This window comes from Fusarium proliferatum (genome assembly GCF_900067095.1).
Source record: "Fusarium proliferatum ET1 genome assembly, contig: FPRO_scaffold015, whole genome shotgun sequence".
Classification (NCBI taxonomy): domain Eukaryota; kingdom Fungi; phylum Ascomycota; class Sordariomycetes; order Hypocreales; family Nectriaceae; genus Fusarium; species Fusarium proliferatum.
In genome coordinates, this window is record NW_022194804.1 from 479,933 (window position 1) to 506,910 (window position 26,978).

Here is a 26,978-nt window from a genome sequence, read left to right on the forward strand (position 1 = left end):
TTTTGGTGTGGAATTAGACTGCTGTATTACCGTGGGTCTTGAGCCATTTTATACATGCATCCGGAAGTTGATTTCAGCTCATTGTTCATTATGTAGCTTCACTGAGCAAATTGAGGGCTTAACACATGGGATGCACAATCGACAAGCTTCCAGGTACAATGGATACGGTTCAACTGAGTAGACTAAGAACAAAGGCGCAGGTTACACCGGTAGCCCTTACACAGCCGCTAGAGTCAAAAACCACACTGTTCAAAGAAAAAGCCTTTTTTTGATTCAATGCTTTGGCGAACAGTTACTGTGAGGGCCCCCATTGTCTTGGATTGTATTCACTTGGCTATAGACCAAAGCCTCAATGTATAATTGTTACCGTAATCATTACTGGGTTCGTTTGTCTGGCCTTCGTTCGGTTTTGCGAATTGATCTGCCAGCAAAGCATTGCGAAAATAGTGACAGCTAATAGAGTAACTGCGTTATCGTACAAATAATGCTCTTTCTCATGCCGTCTATCATCAGCGACTGATCGTTCTATGACCTTGCCACTTTAAATCTTCAAGAATGGGCAAAAGAAACCACACATTATGAGTTCCATGGTAAATATAGAGCCAGCTTGCGAAAATATTGAGCAGAATGCGATAAAGAAATGCCAAAGCAGCTTGGAAGTGGCTATGGCAATGATGATGGACTGAAGCGACACGTCATTCCCTATGTGTATCTGTTTCTTTGTGAAGACCAGGATTTTGTGGGTTGATGAAAAGATCTTAACGAAAATTGGGTCTAAGGGCAGTCTAGGCATCGAGATCGAACATTGTCCTCATGAATAGCTCGTGGTTCATGCCTTACATATTCTTTTCTATTCTAAACTACACTCCTACTATCATTCATGAAGGTTGTCATCTCGACCAGCTCAGCCGTGCTCGACGAAGCTTCTTGTTGCGCCTGAATTGGCTTCCCCTTGTAAATTGTACTCTCCGTATGACGGGAGGAATTTGGAGTTCTACCCTGCTGCCTGGGTGCCGACGATCCTTGGTGGGGATTTCTAGGACCTGATTCAATAGAACTTCCAAGTCTCGGGAATGCCTTGAGGATAAGCATTCGGAGGTCTGGAAGGCAGACACACCAGAGACCAACGTTGATCTCAATAACGGACCAGTAACAGGTCTCGAAACTGTCCCCTACAGTATGTCAGATGTGCCTGGGGAGAAGTAGGTTGATGAACTTACAGGTTGGATTCTGAGAGTTTCCGAAAGCAACCAAGTACCGCAGACGAAGAATACTGACGATGGTGACACTACTCCCGTTAGTCGTTGGAAACAACAATACAATCGAGCAACTTACAAAGTTCCGACCGTAAACATGATAGCTACAGCGAGCTTCCTTTGCCACTTCATCTGCAATTGCACCAGCTGCCAGATGGGAATGGCCAACATCCAAACGTCCAGGATGATACCGACGGCGGCGATGGCCCAAGCTAATGGCTGAACTCCAAGACAGTGTCCCTCGTGTAACTTATCCCATCCTGTCCAGTAGAAGCTGATCGGCTGACATTGTGCAATAGCAAGGATGTCAAAGATGATCATGCCTAGGACCGAAAAAACGATGGTACCCCATATAAGACGTTGGACGGATACGACGGGGAAGATTCGGAGATAGAAGAGGGCGACGCAAATTTTGGTTAGGAAGACATCGGAAGCGTAGAGGGTTTGTCCAACGTAGAGGTACTAAAACTGTTAGAGATGCCTTTGAATGGAGATGGGGATCATACGCAGAGATAGCTGTTGATTGTATCTGGGCTGAAGAGCCATGCATCTCTCCCGAGACCATTGCCCGAAACTATCAGCAGTCAGTATTGATTCCACCAGTTGCGAGGTTGGCTTACGGCCATGAACACAAACAATCGTGTTTCCCAAATCAAGTAGCTATCAGAATTAGCAGAGCACTCTTTTGATGTGGAGTACGACTCACAAAGACCGCCACGACGATATAATCATCCAGTCTGAACTTCCTCTCGTATCGCACCTTGTGCCAAAGCCGAAGACCAACCACAATCGCCGTGATTGCAATCAATGTTATGGCCAAAATATCGAATTGTGCGTGTCTGTCTCGCACTGGAAAATCACACGCAACTGAGGTGACATTCAGCGTTGCTGCTATTGTTAGCATTTACCCAACACCTAATCCACGACACGTACCTAATGCGTCTCTCGGGAGGCATTTCTTTTGAACACAGCTCAAAACCTGCGTCTTGAGTTTCGGGTCGGCGCAAAGACATTGTACGTCAATGCCACAAGTCGACGTTGATACAAGCTCGACGAGACAGCTCCCCTAACCAAAGTCAGCATTTTGCGGCTCAGATAAGGGAGTAACGTACAGCGCAGTCTGGTATTTTTGTCAAAAAGTCCGAGACATCGTCACAGAACACTTGGCATACGAGACACGCCCACGTCACCAGCAATACCAGCAGATGCATGCTTCAGTTGATATGCAGCATGGTGGGAAGAGAGACAGCTGTGATATCGACAGGGGAGGGGAATACGAGGGAGTTTGAGCAGTCATTTAATTGTTGATCTCCCACTAGTCTCACGTGGCAAGTCTAGCTTGGCTGGAGAGATTGGTGATGCGAATCCTTAGCTGACCCCATAGAGTTTGAGAACGCGTCTCCAGTATATTTGCACCGGAGTCATGTAGAAGGAGGGGAGAGAAAGGGACTAACTGTACAGCTGCAAGATTATGTGTTGAGATGATATGCGTTTTCTTTCAGATACTGTGGAGGATCGACGGATCAGCACAAGCATGGGCTGACGAGTGATTCGCGGCGATAAATGAATTGCTAATTTGAGTAAAGGCGTCTCGGCAGTTATGGATCCTCAAAACCTAGACAGAATACTCACAGCTCACACAAGCGAAGGATTTCTGTCGCCCGTTCCAAGCTATGCGGCCACTAAAGAGCCGCGATCCACTTAGCAAGGCTTATTGTCAAAGCGGGATGGGGTGAAATCATGCGTCCGAGTCAGTGACGCCAAGTTCGCCGAATTGTTGGGACGTGCTGCTATTGCCGTACTGCCGGACTTGCTGATAATCACAACTCCTTGGCGATGCGAGCAATGAGCTTTCGTGATGCAGGCGCGTTGAAGTTTCACAGCAGGCTGTTGCTGGCGGCTCTGAGATACAGCAGCAGAAGAATTGCATTCCAGGTGGGAGCACGAGCCAGGCTAGAGTGCAGCTAGCCAGCGGCAAATGAAGTCATTGATTGAGTTTGGCATTAAATCCTACTGCTAGTTACTTAGCAGGCACTTATTTTTTCGGCACTTCACTACAGCGCCAGAAATTCAAATTTATTTGTCAAAGGGCCCAAGAGGGTAAGAAAAAGAGTCTCTTGGCACAGCCGGTCTAAATAAGCTTGCGGGAACGGGTCCGCGCTACCAAAGGGAACGTAAAGTGCAGCTCGCAACAGTCTCGGAAGTATTTGTCACTGTCTTGCCTGTAGCATTATAAGCTACTGGCTTTGTGCCAGTAGCTTGATGAATGCTATCACTGCGCACTCTGGACAACGGGTACTTGCCCCTCACTGCGCAAAGACATTAACAGCGGACTCGTTCAAATAAAGAACCCTGTTCACTCAAAGTATTCACTATTAATTTTGAAGCAATACGGAACATAGAATTTAATAGACCGATCAAAACAGGCTACCACTGCTTACGCGAGTTTGATAGTTCTCTCAAGGCAAGATTGAGAAGACATAACCCGAGGGCTCCATTTCCCTGTACTTATTGGAAAGCCATAAGCGTAATATGAACTACTGGAAAGACCAGGCACAAGATCTTCTCACTACATGAATCTGCCTCGTTCCCTAGCCTCCTCGGCCCTTCGCGCCATCTCCTTTCTCCTGCTTCTGCAACGAAGACATTCCATCGGAACGAAACAACGACCACTACGAATACCAACCGTGCAATGTCTCCAGCCGTTGAATTGTATACCTTCTGCGCAAGGATCCCATTCATGAAAACTTCCCATATTCCTTCCGCAATAGCAAAGCTTCTCGTAATATATTACAGTACACATCTTGAGTGGCTTGGTTTGAGTGTACTGTAGTATGGGACCCCAGTATCTTTAATCTTTCACGGTGTCTTGTATCGTGGTAGTCTTAGTGGAGGTGTTGAAGATACTTGAGAAGGCGAAAGAGGTCTGCGTTATATATACTGCATTCTCCAAGCAGTGATGAAGTTCGACGCCGACATATGAATAACTATGTGGAGGATAAATCTTTCCTAATAACATCTTAGATGAAGTGTGGATCTCTGGTATTTGTCGAGCCCAGGCCGCTTCTTTGCAGCCAGCATTGGCGGCTCAAAGCCCATAATCACCACACATAACTTCTAGAACAGTCTGCGACAGACTTCACTGCCAATCATGAAGACATGATTAGAAGAGATTCGAATACAATGGGACGAAGTGCGATCAACATTCGAGTAATCTCTGCATTAGAGGATCAAAATTTATGCCCGTACTGATGCTGGAACGGACTGCAGAATATTCTCCCTGCGATTACTATTCGGATGAAACAATGAGTCTAGCGTAAAGATAGAAAAATATGTAGAATACGTGAAGAAAGAGATCGAGAAGACAGCAGAAATAGGTAGACTGGCCGTGATACTGAATCACCATCATCAACACCCTACGGAAACATATTCAGATGCTCAAGGTGACACGAAAATATCTGTCAGGACATCACTTACCTTCATCCGACGAACACATGCCCTGTAGGTATTGACAAACCCCCTGAGCGCGCCATGCGAAGTCATAGAGCTGAAAAAAGGAGAGTTCACCAAGCCTGAACATTTATTGTTCACGAGATGCTGTGATCAGCTACTCTGGTAAGCATAGAGCTGTCATTTATTATAACATGCTTGGCTTATTCGCTGTCTGTACCGAATTATCAATCACCCTCCATCACTGTATGCCACTGGTTTCTCTTCTATCTACATAGAACTCAATCACTGCCGGACGATGCAATTTCAAGATGAGTTTCTACCGAACGACCAGTAATTACGGTGCAACTACAAGATCTAGTAGTATGAATGAAGCAATTGTGAACATCTCAGATTCAGAATCAACGACAAGCACGGGTTCTGAGGATACTGGGAGCTTAGGTGAGGAACCAGAGACTAAGGAACAGTTGACGTATTGGAAACTTTCATCTATCGGCAAAGGAGATGCCTACTCCCCAAAAGCCATTGGAATTACATCCTACGGTATCGTTCGATCTATTCACTCAGTATGGTTCACCGTGGAGTGGAATGACGGGGCGGAATCATGGGAACACGAAGCTTCGCTACAGGGCTATCAACCAGAGCTGGTCTATGCTTACTGGGATGCACAGAACGGAGGACGCGAGGGGACCACCAAATTCGATTTGTTCTATGTCTTTAAGATCCTCGAACACAGAACCATTATAGATTCTAGCAGGAGACGCGCTAAAAGGCTTTGCTACAAGGTCCAGTGGGTTGGATTCGATGTGAAGGATCACAGCTGGGAGCTGGCAGCGAAGGCTGCTCTTCTTGTTCCCTGGATGAAGAAAGAGTACGATAAGATGCATGGGCTGTGAACTCTGAGAGATAGTACAACACAAGAGAATGTATCATCAGGGTAGAATGGATAATATATGTGACGTCTGAACGGAGAGGTAGGAGGTTTGATTTCTTAGACACATCAAGAACACCGAAGTTCTCGTTTAGTGGAACGTAAGTGATACGAGGGAAACAGTTTAGCTGCAGCGTGTTATAATCCATTCTTTAAACATAAAATCTGCTGAACCAAAGCTCTGATTTGCGCAGTAACACTAGAAGTGAAGCTTAAGTGGTCAAGTAGACACCTCAAAACAAGGATTTCTAGAATTCCTCCTGGCCTATTTATTCGTGGAGGTACTTGACCTCTTTCCCAGGGTTTGGCTGCTGAACCAGCCCAAGCTGCTGGAGAGCCGTCAGAGCTCCCTCTTCCCCAGTCTCATCCACAATCAGCCCATCCTTGAGTGTGAAGATAGTCGTTCCAGAGAAGTACATTTTCTTGCCCGTATTCGCCTTCTCCAAAGCGCCGACTGCAAGATCATGGAAGGCAACTCCCGCATGAGTGCCGCCTCCGATCCAGCGACCGACTACATATGGCCCGCTTGCGATCAGGGGGTGCTGGTAGGCATGAAACGAGATGTCTGGAAAGGCCTGTTGATTGGGGTTAGCTACTAAGTTGAGAGTTTTGCATGGGTCTTCTTGCCTCCTTGAATTCTGACAGCATCTTCTTGGCATTCTCCTTTCCATATCGTGGGCCATGCATCGGGTAGTTGATAACGAAGTTATCAGCGCAGAGCTTGTTGACGATCTCGGGGTTGCCTTTGCCCCAGTACTCGGTGAAGTACTCCTGGATAACCTCTAGGTTCTTTGTCTCCTCTTGAGTCGGCATTGTGATGCTGTTGATGCTGGCAGGTAAGAGTGTTGCTGTTGTATTGGTATGATGAATGATTTAGAATTCTGTTCTTGCTGTCGAGAAAGAGGCCATGGTTCTTATAGTGATATGGTTAAGCAGCATGTGAGAGGGAAGCCCACTTTGTTACCAGGCGAACTTTTGCAATTCCTCGTCCTTACCAAACCCAACGATTTCAATGGTGATTGACTGATTCAGAAGCAACATAACCTCTTCGCAACCTTGATGCATGGATTCGGAGCCAGCGAAGGCATGGGTCTATGGAGTCGCCAGATCACGATGAGCAATGTTGCTGCAAAGTAATTGGTGAATTCCAAAGCAACGTATAGGAGTTTTCCGTGAGGAGAAATGGAGAGCTTCTATGACTGGGTAATTTGAAAGCAACAATCCACCAACAGCGCGTCACCGAAAAATGGTCAAAGAAGCCTCCACCATGATTGGTCACATCGAGAGCAAAGATTCACATTTGACATCTCTGGCACTGTAATTCTCCGAGAAACAGATGCCGTCTCGAGCAGCAAGTCTAGGGCCGCCCGGGAGGATCTGAAACTAATGGGAAATTTGAGTCGTTATAAGTCTTCCTAGCCTGTAAAGCCTCAGTACCAGGCGTATTTCCCTTATAAATAGCCACCTAGCGTAGGAATGACCAATCCAACTCAAGTCTTTTGCAAACCTCAACAACATCATTTCTGATACGTACCAGTCACCCAATCATGTCATCGATCACTGTATATCGTGGAACCCCAAGCGGGAGAGTGCAGCAAGCTACAGTCCCAAGGCCTGGTCCTCCAAAAGCACATCAAGTCACGGTTCGCATCACTCATTCTGGCCTTTGTGGTACCGACGAGCACTACAAATGCCAGGACATGGTTCTCGGTCACGAGGGAGTTGGCATCGTGGAGTCAATCGGCAGTTCTGTCGTAACCTTAAAAGTGTGAGTAACCAGAGCGCAACCTAACCCTTAATGCCTGTCTCCAGCTAACAAGTCCCTCGATATAGCGGAGATAGAGTTGGCTGGGGCTATTGTCATGGAAGCTGTCTCAACTGCGAGTATTGCGATCAGGGTCAAGAGCTATACTGCGAACAGCGACAGTTCTATGGCTTCGGCCAGTTCGATCAGGGCTCGTTCGCGACTTATGCAACTTGGAATGAGCACTTTGTCTTCCGTATTCCAGATAGCATCCCATCTGCGGAGGCAGCTCCTTTGATGTGCGCTGGGGCAGCCGTGTATTCCGCTCTTCGCAGTGCACAAGTCCAGTGGTATCACCGAGTGGGCGTTCTTGGCCTCGGGGGTCTAGGGCACCTCGCTGTCCAGTATGCTGCCAAGATGGGTTGCCATATCACAGTCTATTCTCACTCATCTGGCAAGGAAAAAGCAGCCCGAAAGCTGGGAGCGTCGGATTTCCAAGTGATGGGAGGGAGTTCCCCTCCTAGTCGAGCTGTCGATTGTCTGCTCTTGACTGGCGCTCAACAGCCGGACTGGTCCCAGGCCCTGTCGCTGGTTCGACGGGGTGGTGTGATAACTGCTGTTACTGTGGACTCGTCTGAGCTGCGATGCCCATACGGGGAGGTCCTGATGAACGCGATCCGGATCCAGGGAAGCCTACCTGCCGCCCCGAATGTCCAACGCGAGATGCTTAGCTTCTCGGCGCTCCATGGAATAAGACCAGTTATCGAGACCTTTCCATTCACTGAGGGTGGAATTAATGAGGCGATGGAGAAGCTTCGCCAGGGCAAGATGCGATACAGGGGCGTTCTAGCCATGGAGGGTTAGGGGTCTCCTCAAGCTTGGATACAATTTCTCGCGACCATTTTGGCTCTTTATTTGACAGACTTTGCATCAAGGGATTAATAATTCCCACTATGGGTAGATGGAGGGAAGATACTCGAATATGGTCTAAATCTTCAAGAATAATCCAAGTTTTATTTGGTCGACAAGTAGTCTGCTATATAAAAACCCCATTGATAGCATAATGGCCACAAGCCCACGTCATCTTTCCAGAACCAGACAAGCTTACTAAGCTTAACTTGATCAGCAACTCAGTTGCGTTCCCATGAAATTATAGCTTTGGCCCTGGGCGAGGCTTAGGTTTTGGGGGAGGAGGCATCGGGTTAGGTTGAGACGGCATTTTGTCAAGACTCGCGGGGGAAATAATATGTATATCTTTGAACAGTCCAAATTGAATACACCTTTAGAGGCGGAGTTGAAGAGGATGGGTATGATAGCGCGGCGATCGGGGTTTATATAGACCTGAATCCTCTGTGACTCACTGATATATGGCAGTCAAATGTAACAATCGCAAACTAAACAATGTTTATAAGCTATTCACTGCAAGTAACAAAGCTGTACATTGGGTGCCACGTAAACGTCGCAAGCGATTAATATTAAGTGTGAAAAGGCTACGACTGACAAGTATTCCCTTCATTACATAACTCTCAACCGAGGTGCTGCTTGATCTCTTGTTGTGTCCATTCCCAAAGCTTTTCACGAGGATCCTTATCTTGACTCAGTTTGCTTCCCTTGCCCGTCACACCAACAGGATGGTAAAATACCCCACTTTCAGCTTTGGCATCAGTCGCCGCCCATAGCTGATTCAATGCACCCTTGGAAGCGTCAACGGCGATGAAGCTTAATACGAGCCTTGTGATTGTTCCCAAAATAAGACTGTGATTGATAATCGGTGCCGCGAGGTTCGTCTGCACGACTCCTGGGTGGACGCTAATCACTTTGATATTGGGATATCGCTCGGCAAGGGCTGCGGCGTAGTGGACGTTTGCGAGCTTCGATATCGCATAGCGCGATGTTGAAGAGTAGCTAGACATGGTGGTGTTGAATTGGTCGAACTGGTATGGATTCTTTGGCGACATGGACTCTCCCATCGAAGAAAGGAATACGATCCTCACGTCAGAATTGATCTTGGTGGTCTCCTCAAGAATGGGCAGAAGGAGATGAGTGAGAAAAGCATGGCCCATATGGTTCGTGCCAATCTGGATCTCGTAGCCTTCCTCGGTACGACCCTCTGGCGTCATCATGATGCCAGCATTGTTAATAAGAATATCGAGTCGGGTGGAAGATGTCTGGAACTCTGCAGCGGCAAATTTGATACTCGCCAGGGAAGCGAGATCAAGCGCCAGAAAAGATATCGCGTCGGTGTTGGCACCCCCTTGTCGCAGGTCATTGACGGCTTGGTCAAACTTTGCTTTGCTGCGGCACGCGAGGAAGATCCTTGAGGGTTCATGCTTTAACAGCTGCCGAGCAGTCTCAAGACCCAGCCCTGAGTTCCCTCCCGTGATGAGGATGACTTTGCCTTTCTGGCTGGGGATATCAGAGTCTGGAGAGAATTTGACAGATCCCATTTTGTGTTTTGATGGAGAGATAATGAATGTCGCGGGGTGGCTGCAAGCGCGTCTTAATATATCTGGTAATGGCGGGCTCGGAATCGTGTTTCACCCCGTAATAGGTCTCTAAACTCCGATGCTAGGCTCTTTCGGCTCGGTAGTTGCATATGCTCGAATCTTCGGCAAATGCGAAAACTCTATTGATGGTGACATGCAAGTGGGGGCCGAAATGGGCTTCTGACCACTGAGAGTTCATTTGCCTGAAAGCGGAATCAAGGCCGTAGGCAAGGTCGAATGGCGTGGCAACAAAGTCGCTATATATTGAAGCTCTATGATATTTTGCGGCTAGTTCGCTGACAAGGGGAATCAGGGCCAAGACAATCCCTTTTGTAGATGGAGACCCTTTAAGAAGTATGGTACTCGTAGGTCTGTGATGTGCCCTAGGTAGCGTAGGCTACGTAACGTCAGTATGGTACAAGAGTAGATGGCCCGAAGAGCTGAAATGATGATCACGATGGGGATTCTGCCTCACCATTTCTATCAGTATAGGTAATTTCAATGTAATATAGGATAGTGTAAGATACAACAGAAAACAGTCTTATGATCAGTCTTTCTTCTTCCGAAGATCCATGCCTTCATAGTCAGGAAGTTTCCAACCACCTGTGTCTTCCTTCATAATATTCTTAGCAAGTACATCCAACCTAAAGAAAGAAGCAATGGCGAGGAACATGTTCAGAACCATAAGCAGAATCGGGCCGGATGGCATCTTGTGCCAGTAGGTTTTGTCTTTCTCGATACCATCCTGAACTATCTTCATAAAAGGCCTGAACCGCTCCTCATAAGCATGCAAAGCCTCAGGAACTATCTCCTTAGATGTAGCATCGCGGCTGCAATGTCTCTGGATCTCGCCAGCCAGCACGTAGGCACCGACAAGGCTGGAAGTCGTGCCCATTCCTGTGGTTGCTGTTGGGCAATAGGCTGCATCACCCAGAAGCCCGACTCTTCCCTTGGACCAAGTGTCTAGTCTGACAACACCCATGTGCTCGCAATAGAAGTCGGGTGAGTCCTGCATCTCCTTGATCAGCTTCTCTGACCGCCACCCAGCGGAGTGGAATAGCTCTGAGAAGATAGCTTTTTCATCTTCCACGCCGCCATCCTTACGGGCAGCCATTAGGCGTTCGGAATCATTGAGGCCAACAAGGTACGCTTGGACGCGATCGGCTGAATGTCTTCGGGTGAAGAGTAGTCGCTTCCCCGACGCGATATAGCCAGTTCCATTGTATACCTCTCCCTTCTTGACAGGCCGGGGAAAGGTGAAGTATCCAGCATAGACCCCAAGGAAGTTTACAGGGTCTTCAGCTTCAGGTCCGATCATCTGCTTCCTAGTACGGGACCACTGACCGTCGGCGCCTATGATGAGGTCGTAACGACCCTTGTCACCGTTTGAGAACAGAACTTCCACGCAATCGTCCAGCTGCTCAAAGCTGTCGACAGTAGTACCAAATACGTATCGCACTCGATCCTTAGTTCTGTCGTATAGAAGACGAATAAGATCTCCTCTCATAATCTCGTAATCGGTGGTGAAACTCTGAAGTCCTGTGCCAGTTGTGTTTGCAGGAAAGTACGCTATAACCTTTCCGCTGCTGTTCACGAATTCCAGTCCCTGCTCTTTGACTGACATAGAGCGGAAGGCGGCCTCAAGCCCCATTCGCTTGAGGACCTCGATCCCATGTCCGCGGATGTCAATCTGCAGGCCGGTAGATCTAAGGTCCGGGTGTCGCTCGATGACTGTGACGTGGTGGCGCTGTTGGGCCAGCCAGTAGGCTAGGGCGTTGCCAGCAATGCCGGCGCCACAAATAAGGATTTTGAGTTCAGTCATAACTTTAAAGTGTCTTAGTAGTGTCGATTGGTCAAGGGGGGATGTAAGCGTGAAGTATAAATCCTTCTTATTGATGCAATGCTACCGCGCAAAAGCCTAATTTACGCGCAGCACGATGAGCTTTTATTTTATATGATTCAACTATTGTCGTTTCCAGCCCGAAATCGGGCACTGGCACAGCGCCTCGGGCTTTTCGCATTCGGCCTCGCTCTTTTGTACTCGGCTCCGGAGCCAGGCTAAAGCTCCATAAATAAGACAAGAACCCCACTGTCCCTGGCTTCATCGTTACCTTGAGTGTCTACAAAGAGAATGATCTGATGCTAGAGGTCCAGGGACGTCTTTATTATTAGTCAAGAAGGACGCTCCGATAGGCTGATATAGCCGACGAACATAAGTTATATCTTGGTGGACACTATTGTCCTCGGCTTTCGGACACATCAAAAAGTATCTCGGGTCTCTGTTCTCCCACGAATCACGGTAGGAAGAGTGAGATCAGGGAACACAAGGTCTCGATTTGCCATGTGATAGCCAAAGGAGGTTTTAAGTGGTGCGAAGGGCGTAGGTTCTCCTTGGATGGCCTCTCTCGCCGTACTTGAACCGTCTCGTTTTCTGCTTGAGCCCAGACTTGGTCGTAGGTTTTTGATGTATGGTACGACATAGTGGGCAATATAGACCAGCATGAGATATCCCGCAGATAGAGAAGAAAAAATAGTTATCGCTTTTAATTACGGGCCCCAACACAGGTAGAGTGACGAGGAATAGTAAAAGTGATTAGCGTGATATAAGGAGACGCTTAAATGTCATGAGCCGTGTTTTATCTACCTGAAAGAGCTACCATGTCTTGGAGAGCATTTACGCTGATTAGTGCCGATACGGTGGTCGTGTCAAAATCAGCCTTGCCTCGGCTACCGCATCAACTGATGAAATTCAGGAGCGCCTATGGATGCATGCTCCTGGTAGCAGCCTTACAACTGCTTGCGATATAAATAAGGATCTGAAGTCTTGTTAAATAGCCTTATTAGTTAAATCAATGAAATGGCTGAAGCTAGCGAGAATCTACAGGCGCTACCGAATTTCATCACTCAATGCAGTATTACAATTCGGGCAATATTTATAACTTGAGTATCCAAAGGTTCCATTCCCATTCTTCCTTCAGTGTTATTGGCTGGTCTTCACAGCTCGCCAGTCAGATATGGGCCAGCAATAGACTCGTGTTAGCGGCATGTCCTATCTCCAGCTCGCCTAAGCGATGCCGGCAATCAGCCCCATCATGACAAGGCGTCGCGCAAGGCAGTTTAAAGTAAGCCAACGCCCACGTACATTTGCACTTTTGATGCAAGCCCACCCAATTCCACGCTTGCATTAGGCAACCTGCATTTATCAGCTGCGATAAATAAATGAGGGGTAATCATCCCATTTCAACTGACGCCGCTTTCCTCTCTATTTTCTGCGATATTTATGACCTTGATACTGCTTTCGCTGAATATTGTCGCCTGGGGAGTAACACTACAGTTCTCAATCCCTACAATCCGTTGAATCCACCTCTATCAGTACTGGCCTCACTATCGTAGCCCTTGTTCCAAACAATTCTATCATGGCTAATGATTGGGATGCAAGTGCGATATCCGCTGTAGCCGCTTTGATCGTCGCACTCTTCGCACTCCTAGTCGCTGCTGCACAGGCACTGCAGCAGTACTTGATCACTGGTCAGCTCATCCGTCTTTGCGATAGCGTCGTGTTTGGTCCTTTGCCAGGTCAGGGCTATCGCGTTTGGCAGTTCTCCCAGTTCCGCTTCCGAGTGCTCTACTCTATCCCTCAGATTAATCTCGAGGCCGATCTGTGGCCAACGGAGAGCCCGCATATTAAGTCTTACGCTACCGGGGAGGAGATGCTGCCTGATCTACAACCAGATTCGCTAGTTGACTACTCGGCTTCAAGCTCCTCAATTGAAATTGTGTACAGTCATAGAAGACATGTCAACAGGATGGGAACGGGATTAAAAGGCTCACGGACGCGCAGTGAATCTTCGAGTTTCTCAGAACGCTCCCGCTTCACTTATTGGGATTCTTTACGGCTTTGGCTGCGTCGCAATCTCGCAAGGATACGATTGGTAAACCCACCAGCGAGCACCGACTCCTGTAGTTCTTCAAATGATTCTGACTACACTTCTTGGGACTTTCTGGGCATTTGGATGCGTCGCAAGTTTGAGAGAGCCCGCTCAATCATACCGCCGACTAAAAACAAACAGCCAGCCTCTATATCCAGTGACGCATCCGTGGGCGAGGCGTCCTGGGTCTCCTTCTGCAAAGCCATCAACGCGTCATGCGGAGGCTCAGTCAGATACCGTTCTGTCACTTACGACGCCGACCGATGTCCCTCTGATCTCGTAACGGCGCCGATGCAGGTTTCCATGAGGGACATTGCTGTCATGGGATTGACAGCGGGTATGAAGATCACAGACTGTTCATTCAAGGAAAAGTCCCTCTCAATGCAAGGCGCTATCGGCACGATTACTAGCTCCAACCATCCGATTCTTGGACCGATACTCCATTTCACGCCTAGAGCTATCAGTTCACCCTTACCTCGATCGCTGACTCCATGGGGTGAAGATGATAGAGGCATCGTGAATGCCTTTTGGCTGTCTCGGACATGGGATGTCTGTACTGTTGGAAAAGTCTATTTTGACTCTTTAAAGAGACGTACGACTCGACGGCTTGACGATCGATGGACTAGTTATCAAGATCCCGGCCATTATCAGAGGAGTCAGGGACACAAAAGACCGTTTAATATGGCAGGGATTGTTCCAGTGGACACTGATCAACGTCAAAGCCGAAGGAAAAAGAAGACCAAAGTCAAGACACCAGGCAGGACAAAGCGTACTGGGTCCGTGTCTGTAGGCCGCCGGCCGCAGGACGGAAATTGGCACATCAGAGAGCCGCGTCCGACTGCTCAAGCAGCTAACACAGAGGACATCGGGGACAAGGAGAAGGAAAAAGATTTGGGTGGAACTGGCGAAGGAGATGAACCACAGGCGACACCAGTGCATCAATCTGCGTCGGCCACGAAACTTGACTCCTCCGGTGAGCGGGCTACATCTCCTGCAGAAGAATCATCCCAGCAGGTCTCCAGAGACGACTCAACCTTACAACAGGCCCCGGAAACTGGTCAGGGTCCAGTCAAAGAAAAGGCGCTCGAAAGCCACTTAGAAGAATCCGACAACCCAGCTCAAAGCGAAGCAAAAGGAAAGAGACAAAGTGATGATATCCCAGCAACACCTGCTGCCGAACCATTTGTACATGACCACCAACAAAAAGAAAGAACAGCACTTAAAACGGATCAAGGTGGAGGTCAATCTCAAAGTACCTCGTTAAAGCCGGACGAACAGAGTTCAGGTCCTCCCGAGATCAGTGTAAGGGGCTCCCTGTCCATGTTTGCAAGGCCAGTGCCTCGTCTCCTTCTGACGCAGACACCACACTGGGATAAATTGCCAGAGGAAAGCCTACAAGGCGAGGGTCACCGAGAACCAGATATACACTCACCTCGGAGAAGAGCCACAGTCGAAGACGTACCAGATAGTGGGGATGAAGTAGCGTCTGAGCCTGGAAGACCGTTCGGTCCAGAGACCCACGACCGAGGCCGTGCAGCCAAGAAGAGACAGGAGAGGAGGAACAAGCGCAGCCGAAAGATTCAGAAGGACAAGGCTATCGTCGAGGAGTCGTGGGCAAGTGATACAAGATCTCAATTTCTTTTGACGTATCCAGAAGAGGGACCAGGCTCAGAGCCAACGCCGAAAACAAAAGAGGACAAGGCTCACGCAAGAGAAGCTGAACGACAGCGCAGACGAGAAGAGAGAGAGATGGAACGCGACAGACGAAACAGATCGCGAGGCAACGTTGTTTCTCTCAACCGGATGGACATGTATTGGTTCTGCCAAGTGGACATCTACCAAGGCTTCTGGGCTACGCCGTGGCGATCCGACGCACCTCTTGATACATCGCTAGTAGGCGCCGTCACAGTCATTCTGGAAGCGTTACTAGGATTCCTAGAAGAGAATGTCAGTTTAGTTTACTGCAGACCAATCCTCTTCCACACAACTCGAGACTGGATCACATACGGCGGCATATCATACCCGGCGTACGCAAGTAATGCCCGCGGCGGCGTTATCGCTAGAGGTTCATACAAGGGTGTCCGAGTTCCAGCGTTCCAGTACACCGTCCCAGCACTCGAATTGCTGTATTCGTATGAGTGGCAGGTATCAAGCTACTTGCACGATCAAGAGCGCTACTGCGAAGACCTCAATATTGAATTGATGCGCATCGATGCATGGCTCTCCTACGTCGGTCGAACAGAACGAATTGCGAACGGACCCACAGATCTGTTGAAGGGAGCGCCGGCACTTGTGCAGCTGCTACAGGCTGACTTTGAGGTAGACTTCATGAACATTGATCTTTCAGCCAAGGAGGGTGGTCATCAGGACATACAGGGTTTGGCGGATAATGTGATGGATTTTCTTACGGACGAGGAGCTTGATGAGGCTGAGCAACTGTATATACTAGTGGCTTTGCTCCGTGCCGTCAAGGTCTGTCAGTGCGTCTTGGCTGGGTCGAATACTCGTGAGATGGAGGAGATTCTTATGAAGGATGTTCAGGCACATCTTGTTTGAGACTTAGCCTCTATAATTGAGATTAGGAGGCGTAAGAGTACATAACGAATACTATTGGGCCTACAAGGATAGCCTGTTATTGAATTACATTGAACTGGGCTCTGTTGTTCAATTCATGAGTCTCGAGATTTCTGGGCTACCCTAAACGTCTCGGGTGTCTTATCGTTACTTCCTAATCGGGTAGTTTCGCCGATAACGAACCCCGCACTAAAGCAAAACATGAGTTGTTCAGATCTCTCATGATCAAAATCTCTGTACATCGCAGCCCGCAAGACCTACAGACTGTTCAAAATATAAAGCTCCGAGAATCAAAGCAAGAATGAAATTCACCTTATTCTCCGCCGTGCCCAGCCAACCACCCCTTCCAGAAAATCCACAAGCCGAACCGTTTGAACTCATCGCTCTTCCCGGCCCCGACATTTGGAGAACTCCCTCTTGCGCTGGAGGACGCGATGACTTTAATGGTCCCATCTACGCAACCCCCATCCCTCTGGCCTCATTTAAAAGCGCAAAAGTCACCATATCCTCAGACTTTCCCGGGAATTACTCCCAAGGCGGTCTCATATTGTTCATGCCCGAAACCGAGTCTCAACTGCGCCTCGAGGAATCACCACGAACATGGATCAAAGCTGGAATCGAAAAAGTCGACGGTGAATTCTTTGCTTCCGTCGCAGCTGCGAAACCGTACTCGGACTGGAGTTTGGTCAGGTTGGGGGAGAGCTGTGCTACCTTTGAGATGGAGAAAGCGAAGGGTTCGCTTTGGATATACGTCACAGGTCAGGATGGGCGGAGAACACCAGTCAGGAAGTTGACTTGGGTGGTTGATGTTGCTCCTGAAAATGATATCTGGATTGGTGTTGCGGCTTGTATGCCCAAAGGTGACGAGAGCGGCGGGATGTTAAAAGTGCAGTTTCGAGACTTTTCCATCACAACAGAGTAGCCTAGAAAGCGTACAACTAGGCGCCATAGCATTTTTGAACAAGTGCCTTTTGTCTCATACGGAAAACTATTGTTAGGACCTAGGACGCCGATCTCGTGTCGCTGAGATGGACTTGAGTCCCCGACTCGGATGTCCGATTTGGCCCGGCGATACCAAGATCAGGGCCTTTTTGCCAAGCTGGCTAGGGTCAGTGATCCCAGTGGAAGTGCAGGCCAGATCAAACAACCTGTTAATCGGTTCATTTGCCTCGCTCGCAAGCTCCAGGCATGATACCAACGACCATGGCCACTAGCAGGGGAGACGGCGTCTTTTAGGAAAGGTATTGTTCCAATGCCCAAGGGCCCGAAGGACTTCTGTGTCTATGTCCTTCCGATCAGTGATAGAAGATTCCTGAACGAGGCGTCTACTTACGTCAAGAGAAGGCATACACAATGTGTTTCATTTAGCTCTGCACGTGTTCATTGCAGCGAATTGCCTCCAGATTAATGTTCGTAGTCGCTTATTCTCATACATACCGGCAAATTGACAGCACAATTACAACATGATAAACCAATTGTCAAGGAGCGTAAGAATAACGATCAACTTATGTCCTGTATTCGTCAGCCTATACTGCGCAAAGCTCGGCGATATCACTTTGTTCATCGTATGAGTTTCCGTGTTCTTGATGTATGCCTAAAAGTTCACGACTTATAAGTTGAACTTCCACTGGTAAGTCAATCAACTAGAAGTCGTATAAAGGCGCCGGAGAGCATCACTTCCCACCACAGTAGACTCACTTCCTTTACCACTATCCAGCACAGACGTTCACTCAAGTGCAGCCACCTTCGTAGCACTCACTCACCATGAAAACTGTGCAACGTGAGCTTCTTCCCCTTTCTATCATCTTGATCTTGGTATTCATTATCCTCTTTTTCCTCTCCTTCTCCATCACCCTCCTGAAGTACATTCGACTTCTTCTCGACCTCTTCTTCACCGCTGTGTACTACTGTATCATCCCAGTGGGTGGCATCGCACTTTTCTTCTACCTGTTTCGTTTACCTGCGTAAGTATCTCTGCCGCTGGAGTCTGACTGATCCTTGATTGAAGATCCTCGATCTTCAACATGCACTTTTTGCTGGGATTTCTCACTGCGCTTTTGGGATTTCTTACCGGGCTTTTGGTCGTGCAAGCCTTGAAATCTCCCTATTTTCTGATGGGACATTTCGTCAACGTGTTTTTGAAGGTGTATTGCTTGTTGCTTTGGTATTTCTGCCTCCGTCTGATCAAGGAGGCGTTGCAGCGGCATTTTGGTCGGAGAACTTGAACCACGATGCGGGATAAAGGTTCACTGATGAACGTTGGCTTGGTGAAGGCAAACTGTTAACAGCTTGGGTAGAGCCACGTTCAGGCCCAATATTCCGTCGTCGGGATCAGAGGAGGCAAGAAACGTTGAGATATAAACCCTGAGGGATAAGGATAGTTAGGTAGTTTAGCCTAAGCTTAGCAAATTCTTTACCAATGTTTTATTAGCACCCTTGCCTACAATTAGGACTTTTCGTATCTTCATGGCCTGACAAATGAATTGATTACTCTGCTGCTGTCCGGGATGACACTATTGTGGAGGTACTGAGTGTAATGGAAATAAATCAAGCAGATGAATTGAAATAAATAGGTATATATCTTCATACCTTGCCAACTCGCAAGAGCAAGGCGGCCAGATGTCTTTACCATATAATGCCAGAGTTCACCATGTCTTCCTTTGTTAGCAACCACTAACTAAGGCTCTCTTTGGCACTCGGACCAGAACCATGCTGCGAGACTTGTTCCTCCGTCCACTCCCAGAACCGTTTCGCATGGCCGGTTCCTCCCTCAGCCTCCGTCTTTGATCCTTTGATCATGGCCGGCAGTGCATGCCACAACCTTCCCCACGGCGAAACTACAAGTCCATCAGGTCAGTGCATCCACAAAAAGCATCTCTTGAACCACTCACTGAATCTGCCCGAATTCTCAAGCGTCACATCAGGTGAGAACCCAGCAAAGATATTAACATACCCACCATAATGTGACGGGTAGAAAACAGTTTTCCGAAGAATCCAAGTCAGAAATTTCCCCTGCGTGCGCCAAAGCTCTGAGTCGAGATTGCCAGGGTTGAGCGGCACAGAGATGATACCGTCGCTTTTGTGGCGGGTAGCATATTCCGTGGCATGGTAGTAATTACCAAGCTTGCTAATTGCATATTGTTGAAAGAGGCTCTGTTTGTTAATACCTTTGACTCGTTCAATGTATTTCTTCGTGGACGTCCAAAACGCAGCTGTTGACGATGCCCAAACCACGCGAACAGTTCCTGGTGCAGCTGTCTTTGCAGTATCGACCAACACAGGCGTCAATCTCTGTGTCAGTGCAAAACTACCAAGACAGTTGGTTCCTAATTGTAGCTCGTAGCCTTGCTTGGTCCTGGAGCCATACTCAGGAAATCCAACGCCTGCATTATTAAAAAGAACGTGAAGTTTATCTTCCCTGCCGAGAAATTCTGCTGCTGCTGTTTGAACACTATCGAGGTCCGCGAGGTCTAGTTGGATGCAGATCAATTCGCCTTGTGATTCCGGAAAGGCAGCTTTGATCTCGTCGCGGGCCTTTTCGTTTTTCGTTGTTGTTCGTGCGAACATGTAGACTTTTGCATTTTTGCTGTAGACCATCTTGGCGATTTCTTTCCCGACGCCGGTATTTGAGCCTGTGATGGCGATCACCTGGAATTTGGAAAGCAGACGTCAGTGAGGGCTAAGGGGTGATGACGGATAGCGACGTACTTTGCCTTTGAGATCAGGTAAGTCATTTTCTGTGTATTTTGGGCTGCCGGCGAATAAGCTCTGGCGTACAATGTTGAATGCTGCTGCCATGGTGTCGTTCTGAGTTGTCTTCTGTCACATACGGATACATTCAGACGATTGACTACGGTGTAGCAGGCCTTGCTATTTATTCGTGATGGCAACGCGTTCAGTCGATGATGCACGCTTTCAAGGACATGATGATCGACAGAGGCACTCGGAAGCTAATCTCCAGTGGTCTAAGCGCACTGAAAGCGCTGGAAATGATTCGCTGACTGCAGCATGGTGTACCGCTAGCCTCAACTTTAACCGTGCCCTTGGACCGAGGTATGACGTCTCCTTCTAGAGCATCACTTTGCTCGCTTCTACGGATACGCCCATCCAAATCAATTGGATCTCGGTCTCTTCAGTGATCAGATAATAGACTTCGTCTCAGTTTTCAAATGCGATTTATCCATGTCAAATAACTACTGCAGCTTCAATACATCCTTCAACAGCGCCAGCGCCCCAAACAACTCATTATCATGGTACTTCCTCGCAACGATCTGAAGATTGATAGGAGCACCAGTAAAGTCCAACTCTTCCCACAACTTCTTCACCTGTCCGCAAGCCTCGCTCAACGGCTCATACCCGTTAGAATACTTCTCACTCCCCTCCACCTTGACAGGTGTAGGAACGACAACACCAGGATAGTCCACGAGGTTATACAGCGATGTATAGTTCCAGAAGAACGCTGTATCATGAGCTGATGCGGGTCCGACAAATGCAGGTCCAATGAGTATGTCCACGTCTTGATCCTCCCAGCTCTTTGCAAATGCCCAGCGAAATTCATCTCTCTCCCGGCGCATGAGGCTCAAGTCAACGGCTGTTTGCATACCCAGTGGCTCTGCATCCTTCCAGATCCAGTCACTCAGAGGATGGATGGGCTCTCCTGTGGCTTGGATAGCATCTCTTGTTGGCCTTCCACCATCTGGCCAATACATGCGCCGGATCTTGGACCAAGCGCCCGCCGAGTCAAACACCTTGAAGTCCTTGAGCTCAATAAGGTCTTTGTATCTAGGATCACAGAGCTGTTCTCGTGCCCACGCCAGAGCTTTCACAACTGGAGGTTGAGGAACAACAAATCCATCGTTGTTGACAAAGCCAATCTTCAAACGACCATTGATTGGAGTCTTGAGACCATTCCAAGGAATAGGAACCAATCTCGGGTCCTTTAGATGGGGCTTGGACGACAAAACGCACTGCATCAGCAGGTCCATATCTCTCAAGCTCCGACACATAGGGCCAGTTGAGGCCAGAACAGTCAACTCAGCTGGAAATGGCATTGCATCAAAACCTCTCATTGGCATCGTATATGATGTTGGCTTGAATCCATAAATACCGCAAAAGGCTGCGGGACCACGGATACTACCGCCGATATCAGTGCCAACGCCGAGAACAGAACCTTTCATTGCAATGAGGGCTGCTTCGCCGCCAGTCGATCCGCCCGCTGAGAGGTTGATGTTGAAAGGGTTGAGGGTACGACCCCAAAGCGAGTCAGTTTCAAGGTGCATGATGGTTTGGGGCTGATTGGTCTTGCAATAGAACACGGCGCCGAGACTCCTCAGAATTGCAACCATGTCGCTGTCTGTCGTATCCTCTCTCAAGCTCGCCAGACAGCCTTGAGATGACAGCGTTCCGGCTATAGCCATATGTTCCTTGATGCTGATTGGCAATCCGTGCAGAGGACCAATGGGTTTCCCGTGCTTAGCCATGTACTCATCAAGGCCTCTGGCTTGAGCAATAGCTTCATCCATGAGCCATTGCGTTAGACAACAGGTGAGTTGATGTGCGATGATAGAGCGTTTGGCAAAAGCAGTGGCGACTTGGACCGCCGAAAATTCACGGCTGGCGAGGGCCTGTAGTAAACCAACAGCATCATAGTCTTCTGTGATGCGGACCTCGTCTTCAGTGAGGATGCCGCAGGAAGCAGGGATATTGGAAACGTCGAGGGGAGGATTGGCGATTAACTCGGCAGGGAGGTAGTACTCGTGAGGGACTTTGGCCTTGAGGGTGTTGATAAGAGCAGCGCGTCTAGCCTCAAAGGCAGGTGTTCCTCGCGGAACAGGCTTTGGCTCAACAGTGAATGAAGTACGCTGCTCTACATCATCGGTGGCTCTCACTTGAACAATGGAGGCATCTTTGATCAGGGCCTGTGGTTGGGAAAGCGCAAGAGGGGCAGGCGAAAGGACGCTCATGGTGAATTGGGGACGATGTCTGATCAAGATTGATATGTTCAAAGATAATGGCTTTGGATGGAAGAGACATAGATAGGCCGGATAGATTGAAAGGTAACTTTAGTATTAATACTACTCGTGATTGCACCGGGATAATCATCTCGCTCCTCTCGCCCGCTCATGTAACTTTCGGAATTGCATTCCTAGTCTCTTAGGGTAGGTCGACGCGAGGATCCGTCGCAAATACACATTATTGGGCAGAATCACCAACCTAACTTAGCTCAAGCCCTCGTCCCACCGTGATGATAAGACTGACCATTCACGTGTATTTGCGCCATCATGTTACATGGATGCACCACTAGCTTATCCGCCCCCCTCCCAGCGGGGAAGCGAATCTCGGAAACAAAGATAACTACTCTAAGCTATCGGTATTCAGAGCTTCATCATATCAGCTGTATCATTCTTTGCTTGGTAGATAGGGTATATATTGGCAGGCCTCAACGCACGTCTGTATCCATCAGATCTCTCACCAATCCGCTTTTCTTTCATCTTCAGCCTACCAACAATGTCCGAATCTATCAGCATCCCTGGTACCGTCCACCTTGTGGATCTGGACCATGACATGCATGCTCGTCATGCCAGTTCATCTGCCGACATTGTCCTGAACCCGACTCCATCCAAGGACCCCAACGATCCGCTGAACTGGACTCCCCGTCGCAAGCTCCTCTCACTGATTTGTCAGAACCTGTACGTCATGACGTGTATTCCACCGTGCTGCAAGACAACTGACGATATGTAGATACACCTGGTTCGCTGGCTTTGCAGTGTCTACCGTCTATTCAGTCCTCGTACCCCTCTCCGCTCAATCTGGTGTTTCCATCGCAACTCTCAATGAGGGAACGGGATACATGTTTCTCTTTCTTGGCTGGAGTCTTCTTTTCTGGCAGCCTTTCTCGTTGCGCTATGGCAAACGCTTGACATATCTGATCTCCATCCTTGGAGCGATAGTAAGTGGCCGTCTTTATATGCTCTGTATACATTACTGACTTCTCATCGCTTAGGGCACCAGCATTTGGAGGTTAGTTTTGATCTTGAACGTGATATCTTTCCGTTGACTAACGATATCTTAGTGCGTATGTCAGCAGCAATGGCGAGTGGCTAGCAAAGTGCATTATTCAAGGCTTCTTCATTTCGCCCATTGAAGCTCTTCCTGAGATCTCAGTCACCGATATCGTAAGTGCCCAAATCACCGATCAAAGCCTCTGCTAACTGGCGTAGTACTTCACCCACGAGCGCGGTACATATATGGGAATTTATTCTTTCGCCCTCGCCGGCAGCAACTACTTTGCCCCAGTTGTATGCGGCTTCATCGCCGATCACCAAGGCTGGCAGTGGGTCTTTTACTGGCCCGCTATCTTCCTGGCGGCTGTGTTCGTCTTCCTCTTCCTCTTCATGGAAGAGACGAACTATACCCGCGAACTCGTTTCTGAGGACACTACCGAGGTTTCTCTCTCTCAGGGTGAGATCAAGAATGAAAAGAGTGATCCCGTGACTGCAGACACGCCGGCTGCGGAGAATGGCGAGGTTTACAATACCCCCAAGACCTTTATCCAGAAGATGTCCCTTTGGCAGCCATCGCCGGGACAAAACATGCTCACGCGATCATGGCGATCACTGAAGTATCTGACCTGGCCTGTTATCTTCTACGCCGGTTTCTCCTACGGTTCATACCTCATCTGGTTCAATGTTCTCAACGCAACGGCCTCACTGATTCTTTCCGGAGAGCCTTACAACTTTAGTTCTTCCATGGTAGGCCTGAGTTATCTTGCTTGTTGCGTTGGTGTCATTATTGGAGCTCTGGTTTCTGGCAGACTCAGTGATATTCTGACCATCAGGCTTGCCCGTCGCAATGGTGGAATCATGGAAGCGGAAAGCCGCCTCTGGCCATTTGCCATCTGCGTCGTCATGGTACCTTGCTCACTGATTCTATGGGGCGTTGGAGCTGCCCATGGAGTCCATTGGTTCGGACTTGTCTTTGCGATGGGATGCCTCGCCTTCACCAGCGCTGTAGGCGTGACTCTCAGCGTCAACTATCTCATTGATAGTTATCACGGCATCAGTGGCGATGCAATCGTCACAGTTATTCTCATTCGCAACACCATGTCTTTCGCAATCAGCTATGGGTAAGTCTCATTTCAGCGGATTTTGTCAATTATTGCTAATAGCTTGATTAGTATTACCCCTTGGATCACTCATCTTGGGTACCAAAACTGCTTCATTTCCGCAGCTTTTGTTGGAATGGCGGCTTCCTCTGCGTTTATCATCATGATGGTATATGGCAAGATGTTCAGAACTCGTAGTGCTGAGAAATATTATGAGCTGGCTGAGGATGGTCAAGCAAGCCACTGATGGAGAAATGGTAATACTAGTTAATTCCTGTAGTGTAATGGAGGAGAGAGTCTTCGGACCTTACAAATATTGGCGTCTGAGAGTATCTAGAACCTCATAACATGACATTCTTAATTGTTGTAGCTCTCCAGACGCGTATTCACAAGTCCCGAACTCACTGTTTTGCTTTCCATTCCTCCCAAACAACCTTGATAAGTCTCTCAGGCGTCTTGATAACAACATCCAGTAGATCAAGATACGCAACAAGGAACTGATTGGGCGAATGGGATCTTGATATCGGCTATCGTTGTGCCAAGTGTCTGGCAGGATAACCATCCATGTTAACCCCGCATCCCAACAACTCCACCGCGAAGCTATCGTCCAGTGACGTTGGAGATGATCAGCCCCAGATAACGCTGACGCACGCCAGGAACACAGGTTAACCTGTTTAGGACAAGATGTCCCTGGTCACACGCCAATGTTAGATTCAAATAGCGCCTGAAGCTCCTCCCTTGCCCGCCGTCTCCAATAAACACCTTCATAAATGCCCCCGCCCGCGATTTCTTGTTTGTGTCCAGACCCAGAGATGCGACGATGACCGATAAAATTAACACTTCGCGGAAGAAGTTACGCACAAAAACTGGTTGTTTTACATGTAAGCCTACAGTATACGGTCTGTCGCGTTGCTAACATTTAGATAACCAGGTAGACAAAGACGTAAGAAATGCGACGAGAAGACCCCGATCTGCGATTTGTGCCGATCTTCAGGACGGAGATGCATATGGCCATCACCGAGCGACTTACTCGATCGTCGTTACTCCCACCATAGCGATTCACGGCATCAAGATCGAAGCCTCAAAGAACAATTACCTGAACCCGAAGATGATGGCCTTTCCTTGATACCCGGCTGCAGCAATCAGCCCATTCAATATGCCCTCTCTCCCTCCAGCCCATCAACTACTTATGAAACGGATTCTGTCTGTCCATTAGACCTCCTATCGCAAGCCGCCACAGTGCACCGCGTGCTCTCCAACCACCTAGAGCTACGCGTCTCAGATCACTTCTCCGATAAATACTTTTCCCTCCTCCTACTACCAGACTGCTACCGCGGATTCCACGACGGCTGGCTTACCGAAATCAAGCAGCTCATGGTGACTCACAAGAGCTTGTACTACTCAGTATTAGCTTGTGCTGCATCACACATATTCCTCACCGACTCCGTCTGGGAAATGCATCCTCTTGCATTATCCTATTACGCTGAAGGGGTGAAAGAACTTCAGCTTTTACTTGGGAAAGTTGCTCAATATGAGAACCACGACGCACTCCTCATGTCTGTGATGCTACTTTATCTCCACGGTGTACGTCCTCCAATGATCATACATAAAGTCAACTACTGACAGCAAAAGTGCTTAGGATGGGGCACGCATAGTGATGTTGCACAGCACGTCAATGCTGCGACTCGTATAGTCACTTTGAGGTTGCTCGACAAACCTGCCGGTATTCAACGACTGTTCGACAGACTCGCCCTCGAAAGTGTCATCTATCAGCAGTTCCTGCTCTCAACAGGTCTATGGTCAGAAAGCAGCCAATCCGACTTTGTGTTCGACCCGGATTTCTGGGATAGTGTTGAGAAGCTCCTCGACAGGTCCTCACTCTTATCAGGTGCGCCTTGGAATGTTGAAAGCCCTGTTTTAGGGGTGCCGTTGTCTTTTTTCCGCACAGCCATAATCTTACGAGAATGCTACCGTTCGGGTGTCAGTTTGGATCCCGCGGTTTTCAGCCAGATACAACAAGAGGTACAATGCTGGGAGGCACAACTCTGCGATCCGCACTCGGAATCCATTTACACTTCCACCGATACAGTTAGAAAGATACCCAGCTCGAAAATCAGAGACGAAACATATTTATATGCTTTAGTTGCTTCTCTTCTGCTGGAAGAGATTAGTGAGAATGGGAGTAGAGGGACTATGCCATCGGTGGTATCCAGGGATAAGTGGCAGATAAAAATGTTCCTACGAATTCTCAAGAGTCACCAAGGTAGTCGAGAATGGGCGAGATCATATGCGGGTAATTGGCCAGCGTATACCTTGGGAGTATTTCTTTCTTCACCTGAAGATAGGCTGGTGGTGAAAGAAGACCTTGAGGCTTCGTGGGAGGTCACGAGGATGACCTATGCCCTGAGATATTGCCGTGATCTAGATATCATTTGGAAGTCGAGATACTAATAGGTGGTGAATATCCTGGAGACATATTTATGTGGACCTTCATGAATCACCGG

General features: G+C 48.4%; 11 protein-coding genes across 11 annotated transcripts in view; 5 read left to right on the forward strand and 6 right to left on the reverse strand.

The window, feature by feature from the left end:
- The window catches only part of FPRO_12461 (uncharacterized protein), a gene marked incomplete at both ends in the record, with an annotated part of 3,297 nt that extends 830 nt beyond the window's left edge, over window positions 1-2,467 (reverse strand). The window contains 8 exons of the mRNA XM_031224262.1: window positions 865-1,172; window positions 1,221-1,288; window positions 1,336-1,718; window positions 1,763-1,830; window positions 1,877-1,916; window positions 1,963-2,144; window positions 2,190-2,322; window positions 2,369-2,467. Of these exons, the coding sequence (XP_031089538.1) occupies window positions 865-1,172; window positions 1,221-1,288; window positions 1,336-1,718; window positions 1,763-1,830; window positions 1,877-1,916; window positions 1,963-2,144; window positions 2,190-2,322; window positions 2,369-2,467 (1,281 nt within the window). The remainder of the gene's footprint in view (window positions 1-864; window positions 1,173-1,220; window positions 1,289-1,335; window positions 1,719-1,762; window positions 1,831-1,876; window positions 1,917-1,962; window positions 2,145-2,189; window positions 2,323-2,368) is intronic.
- A 2,550-nt stretch (window positions 2,468-5,017) lies between these two features.
- On the forward strand, window positions 5,018-5,602 carry FPRO_12462 (uncharacterized protein; the record flags this gene model as incomplete). Its single annotated transcript, XM_031224263.1, has 1 exon — window positions 5,018-5,602. The coding sequence occupies one exon, from the start codon at window positions 5,018-5,020 to the stop codon at window positions 5,600-5,602; it is 585 nt and encodes a 194-aa protein (XP_031089539.1).
- Window positions 5,603-5,906: 304 nt separating this feature from the next.
- On the reverse strand, window positions 5,907-6,450 carry FPRO_12463 (uncharacterized protein; the record flags this gene model as incomplete). The annotated part of the gene is made up of 2 exons (XM_031224264.1): window positions 5,907-6,202; window positions 6,234-6,450. The coding sequence occupies 2 exons, from the start codon at window positions 6,448-6,450 to the stop codon at window positions 5,907-5,909; spliced, it is 513 nt and encodes a 170-aa protein (XP_031089540.1).
- A 734-nt stretch (window positions 6,451-7,184) lies between these two features.
- On the forward strand, window positions 7,185-8,245 carry FPRO_12464 (uncharacterized protein; the record flags this gene model as incomplete). The annotated part of the gene is made up of 2 exons (XM_031224265.1): window positions 7,185-7,372; window positions 7,471-8,245. The coding sequence occupies 2 exons, from the start codon at window positions 7,185-7,187 to the stop codon at window positions 8,243-8,245; spliced, it is 963 nt and encodes a 320-aa protein (XP_031089541.1).
- Window positions 8,246-8,907: 662 nt separating this feature from the next.
- FPRO_12465 (related to alcohol dehydrogenase homolog Bli-4) lies at window positions 8,908-9,828 on the reverse strand (the record flags this gene model as incomplete). The annotated part of the gene is made up of 1 exon (XM_031224266.1): window positions 8,908-9,828. One exon carries the CDS (start codon window positions 9,826-9,828, stop codon window positions 8,908-8,910), a length of 921 nt encoding a protein of 306 aa, XP_031089542.1.
- A 586-nt stretch (window positions 9,829-10,414) lies between these two features.
- FPRO_12466 (putative 2-polyprenyl-6-methoxyphenol hydroxylase and related FAD-dependent oxidoreductases) lies at window positions 10,415-11,689 on the reverse strand (the record flags this gene model as incomplete). Its single annotated transcript, XM_031224267.1, has 1 exon — window positions 10,415-11,689. One exon carries the CDS (start codon window positions 11,687-11,689, stop codon window positions 10,415-10,417), a length of 1,275 nt encoding a protein of 424 aa, XP_031089543.1.
- Window positions 11,690-13,283: 1,594 nt separating this feature from the next.
- FPRO_12467 (uncharacterized protein) lies at window positions 13,284-16,352 on the forward strand (the record flags this gene model as incomplete). Its single annotated transcript, XM_031224268.1, has 1 exon — window positions 13,284-16,352. The coding sequence occupies one exon, from the start codon at window positions 13,284-13,286 to the stop codon at window positions 16,350-16,352; it is 3,069 nt and encodes a 1,022-aa protein (XP_031089544.1).
- Window positions 16,353-19,043: 2,691 nt separating this feature from the next.
- FPRO_12468 (uncharacterized protein) lies at window positions 19,044-20,168 on the reverse strand (the record flags this gene model as incomplete). Its single annotated transcript, XM_031224269.1, has 3 exons — window positions 19,044-19,207; window positions 19,262-20,018; window positions 20,079-20,168. The coding sequence occupies 3 exons, from the start codon at window positions 20,166-20,168 to the stop codon at window positions 19,044-19,046; spliced, it is 1,011 nt and encodes a 336-aa protein (XP_031089545.1).
- A 395-nt stretch (window positions 20,169-20,563) lies between these two features.
- On the reverse strand, window positions 20,564-22,333 carry FPRO_12469 (uncharacterized protein; the record flags this gene model as incomplete). The annotated part of the gene is made up of 1 exon (XM_031224271.1): window positions 20,564-22,333. One exon carries the CDS (start codon window positions 22,331-22,333, stop codon window positions 20,564-20,566), a length of 1,770 nt encoding a protein of 589 aa, XP_031089546.1.
- A 544-nt stretch (window positions 22,334-22,877) lies between these two features.
- Window positions 22,878-24,721, forward strand: FPRO_12470 (uncharacterized protein; the record flags this gene model as incomplete). Its single annotated transcript, XM_031224272.1, has 6 exons — window positions 22,878-23,059; window positions 23,112-23,319; window positions 23,374-23,390; window positions 23,443-23,545; window positions 23,591-24,495; window positions 24,547-24,721. The coding sequence occupies 6 exons, from the start codon at window positions 22,878-22,880 to the stop codon at window positions 24,719-24,721; spliced, it is 1,590 nt and encodes a 529-aa protein (XP_031089547.1).
- A 573-nt stretch (window positions 24,722-25,294) lies between these two features.
- FPRO_12471 (uncharacterized protein) lies at window positions 25,295-26,925 on the forward strand (the record flags this gene model as incomplete). The annotated part of the gene is made up of 3 exons (XM_031224273.1): window positions 25,295-25,355; window positions 25,406-26,058; window positions 26,107-26,925. The coding sequence occupies 3 exons, from the start codon at window positions 25,295-25,297 to the stop codon at window positions 26,923-26,925; spliced, it is 1,533 nt and encodes a 510-aa protein (XP_031089548.1).
- Window positions 26,926-26,978: the final 53 nt, after the last annotated feature.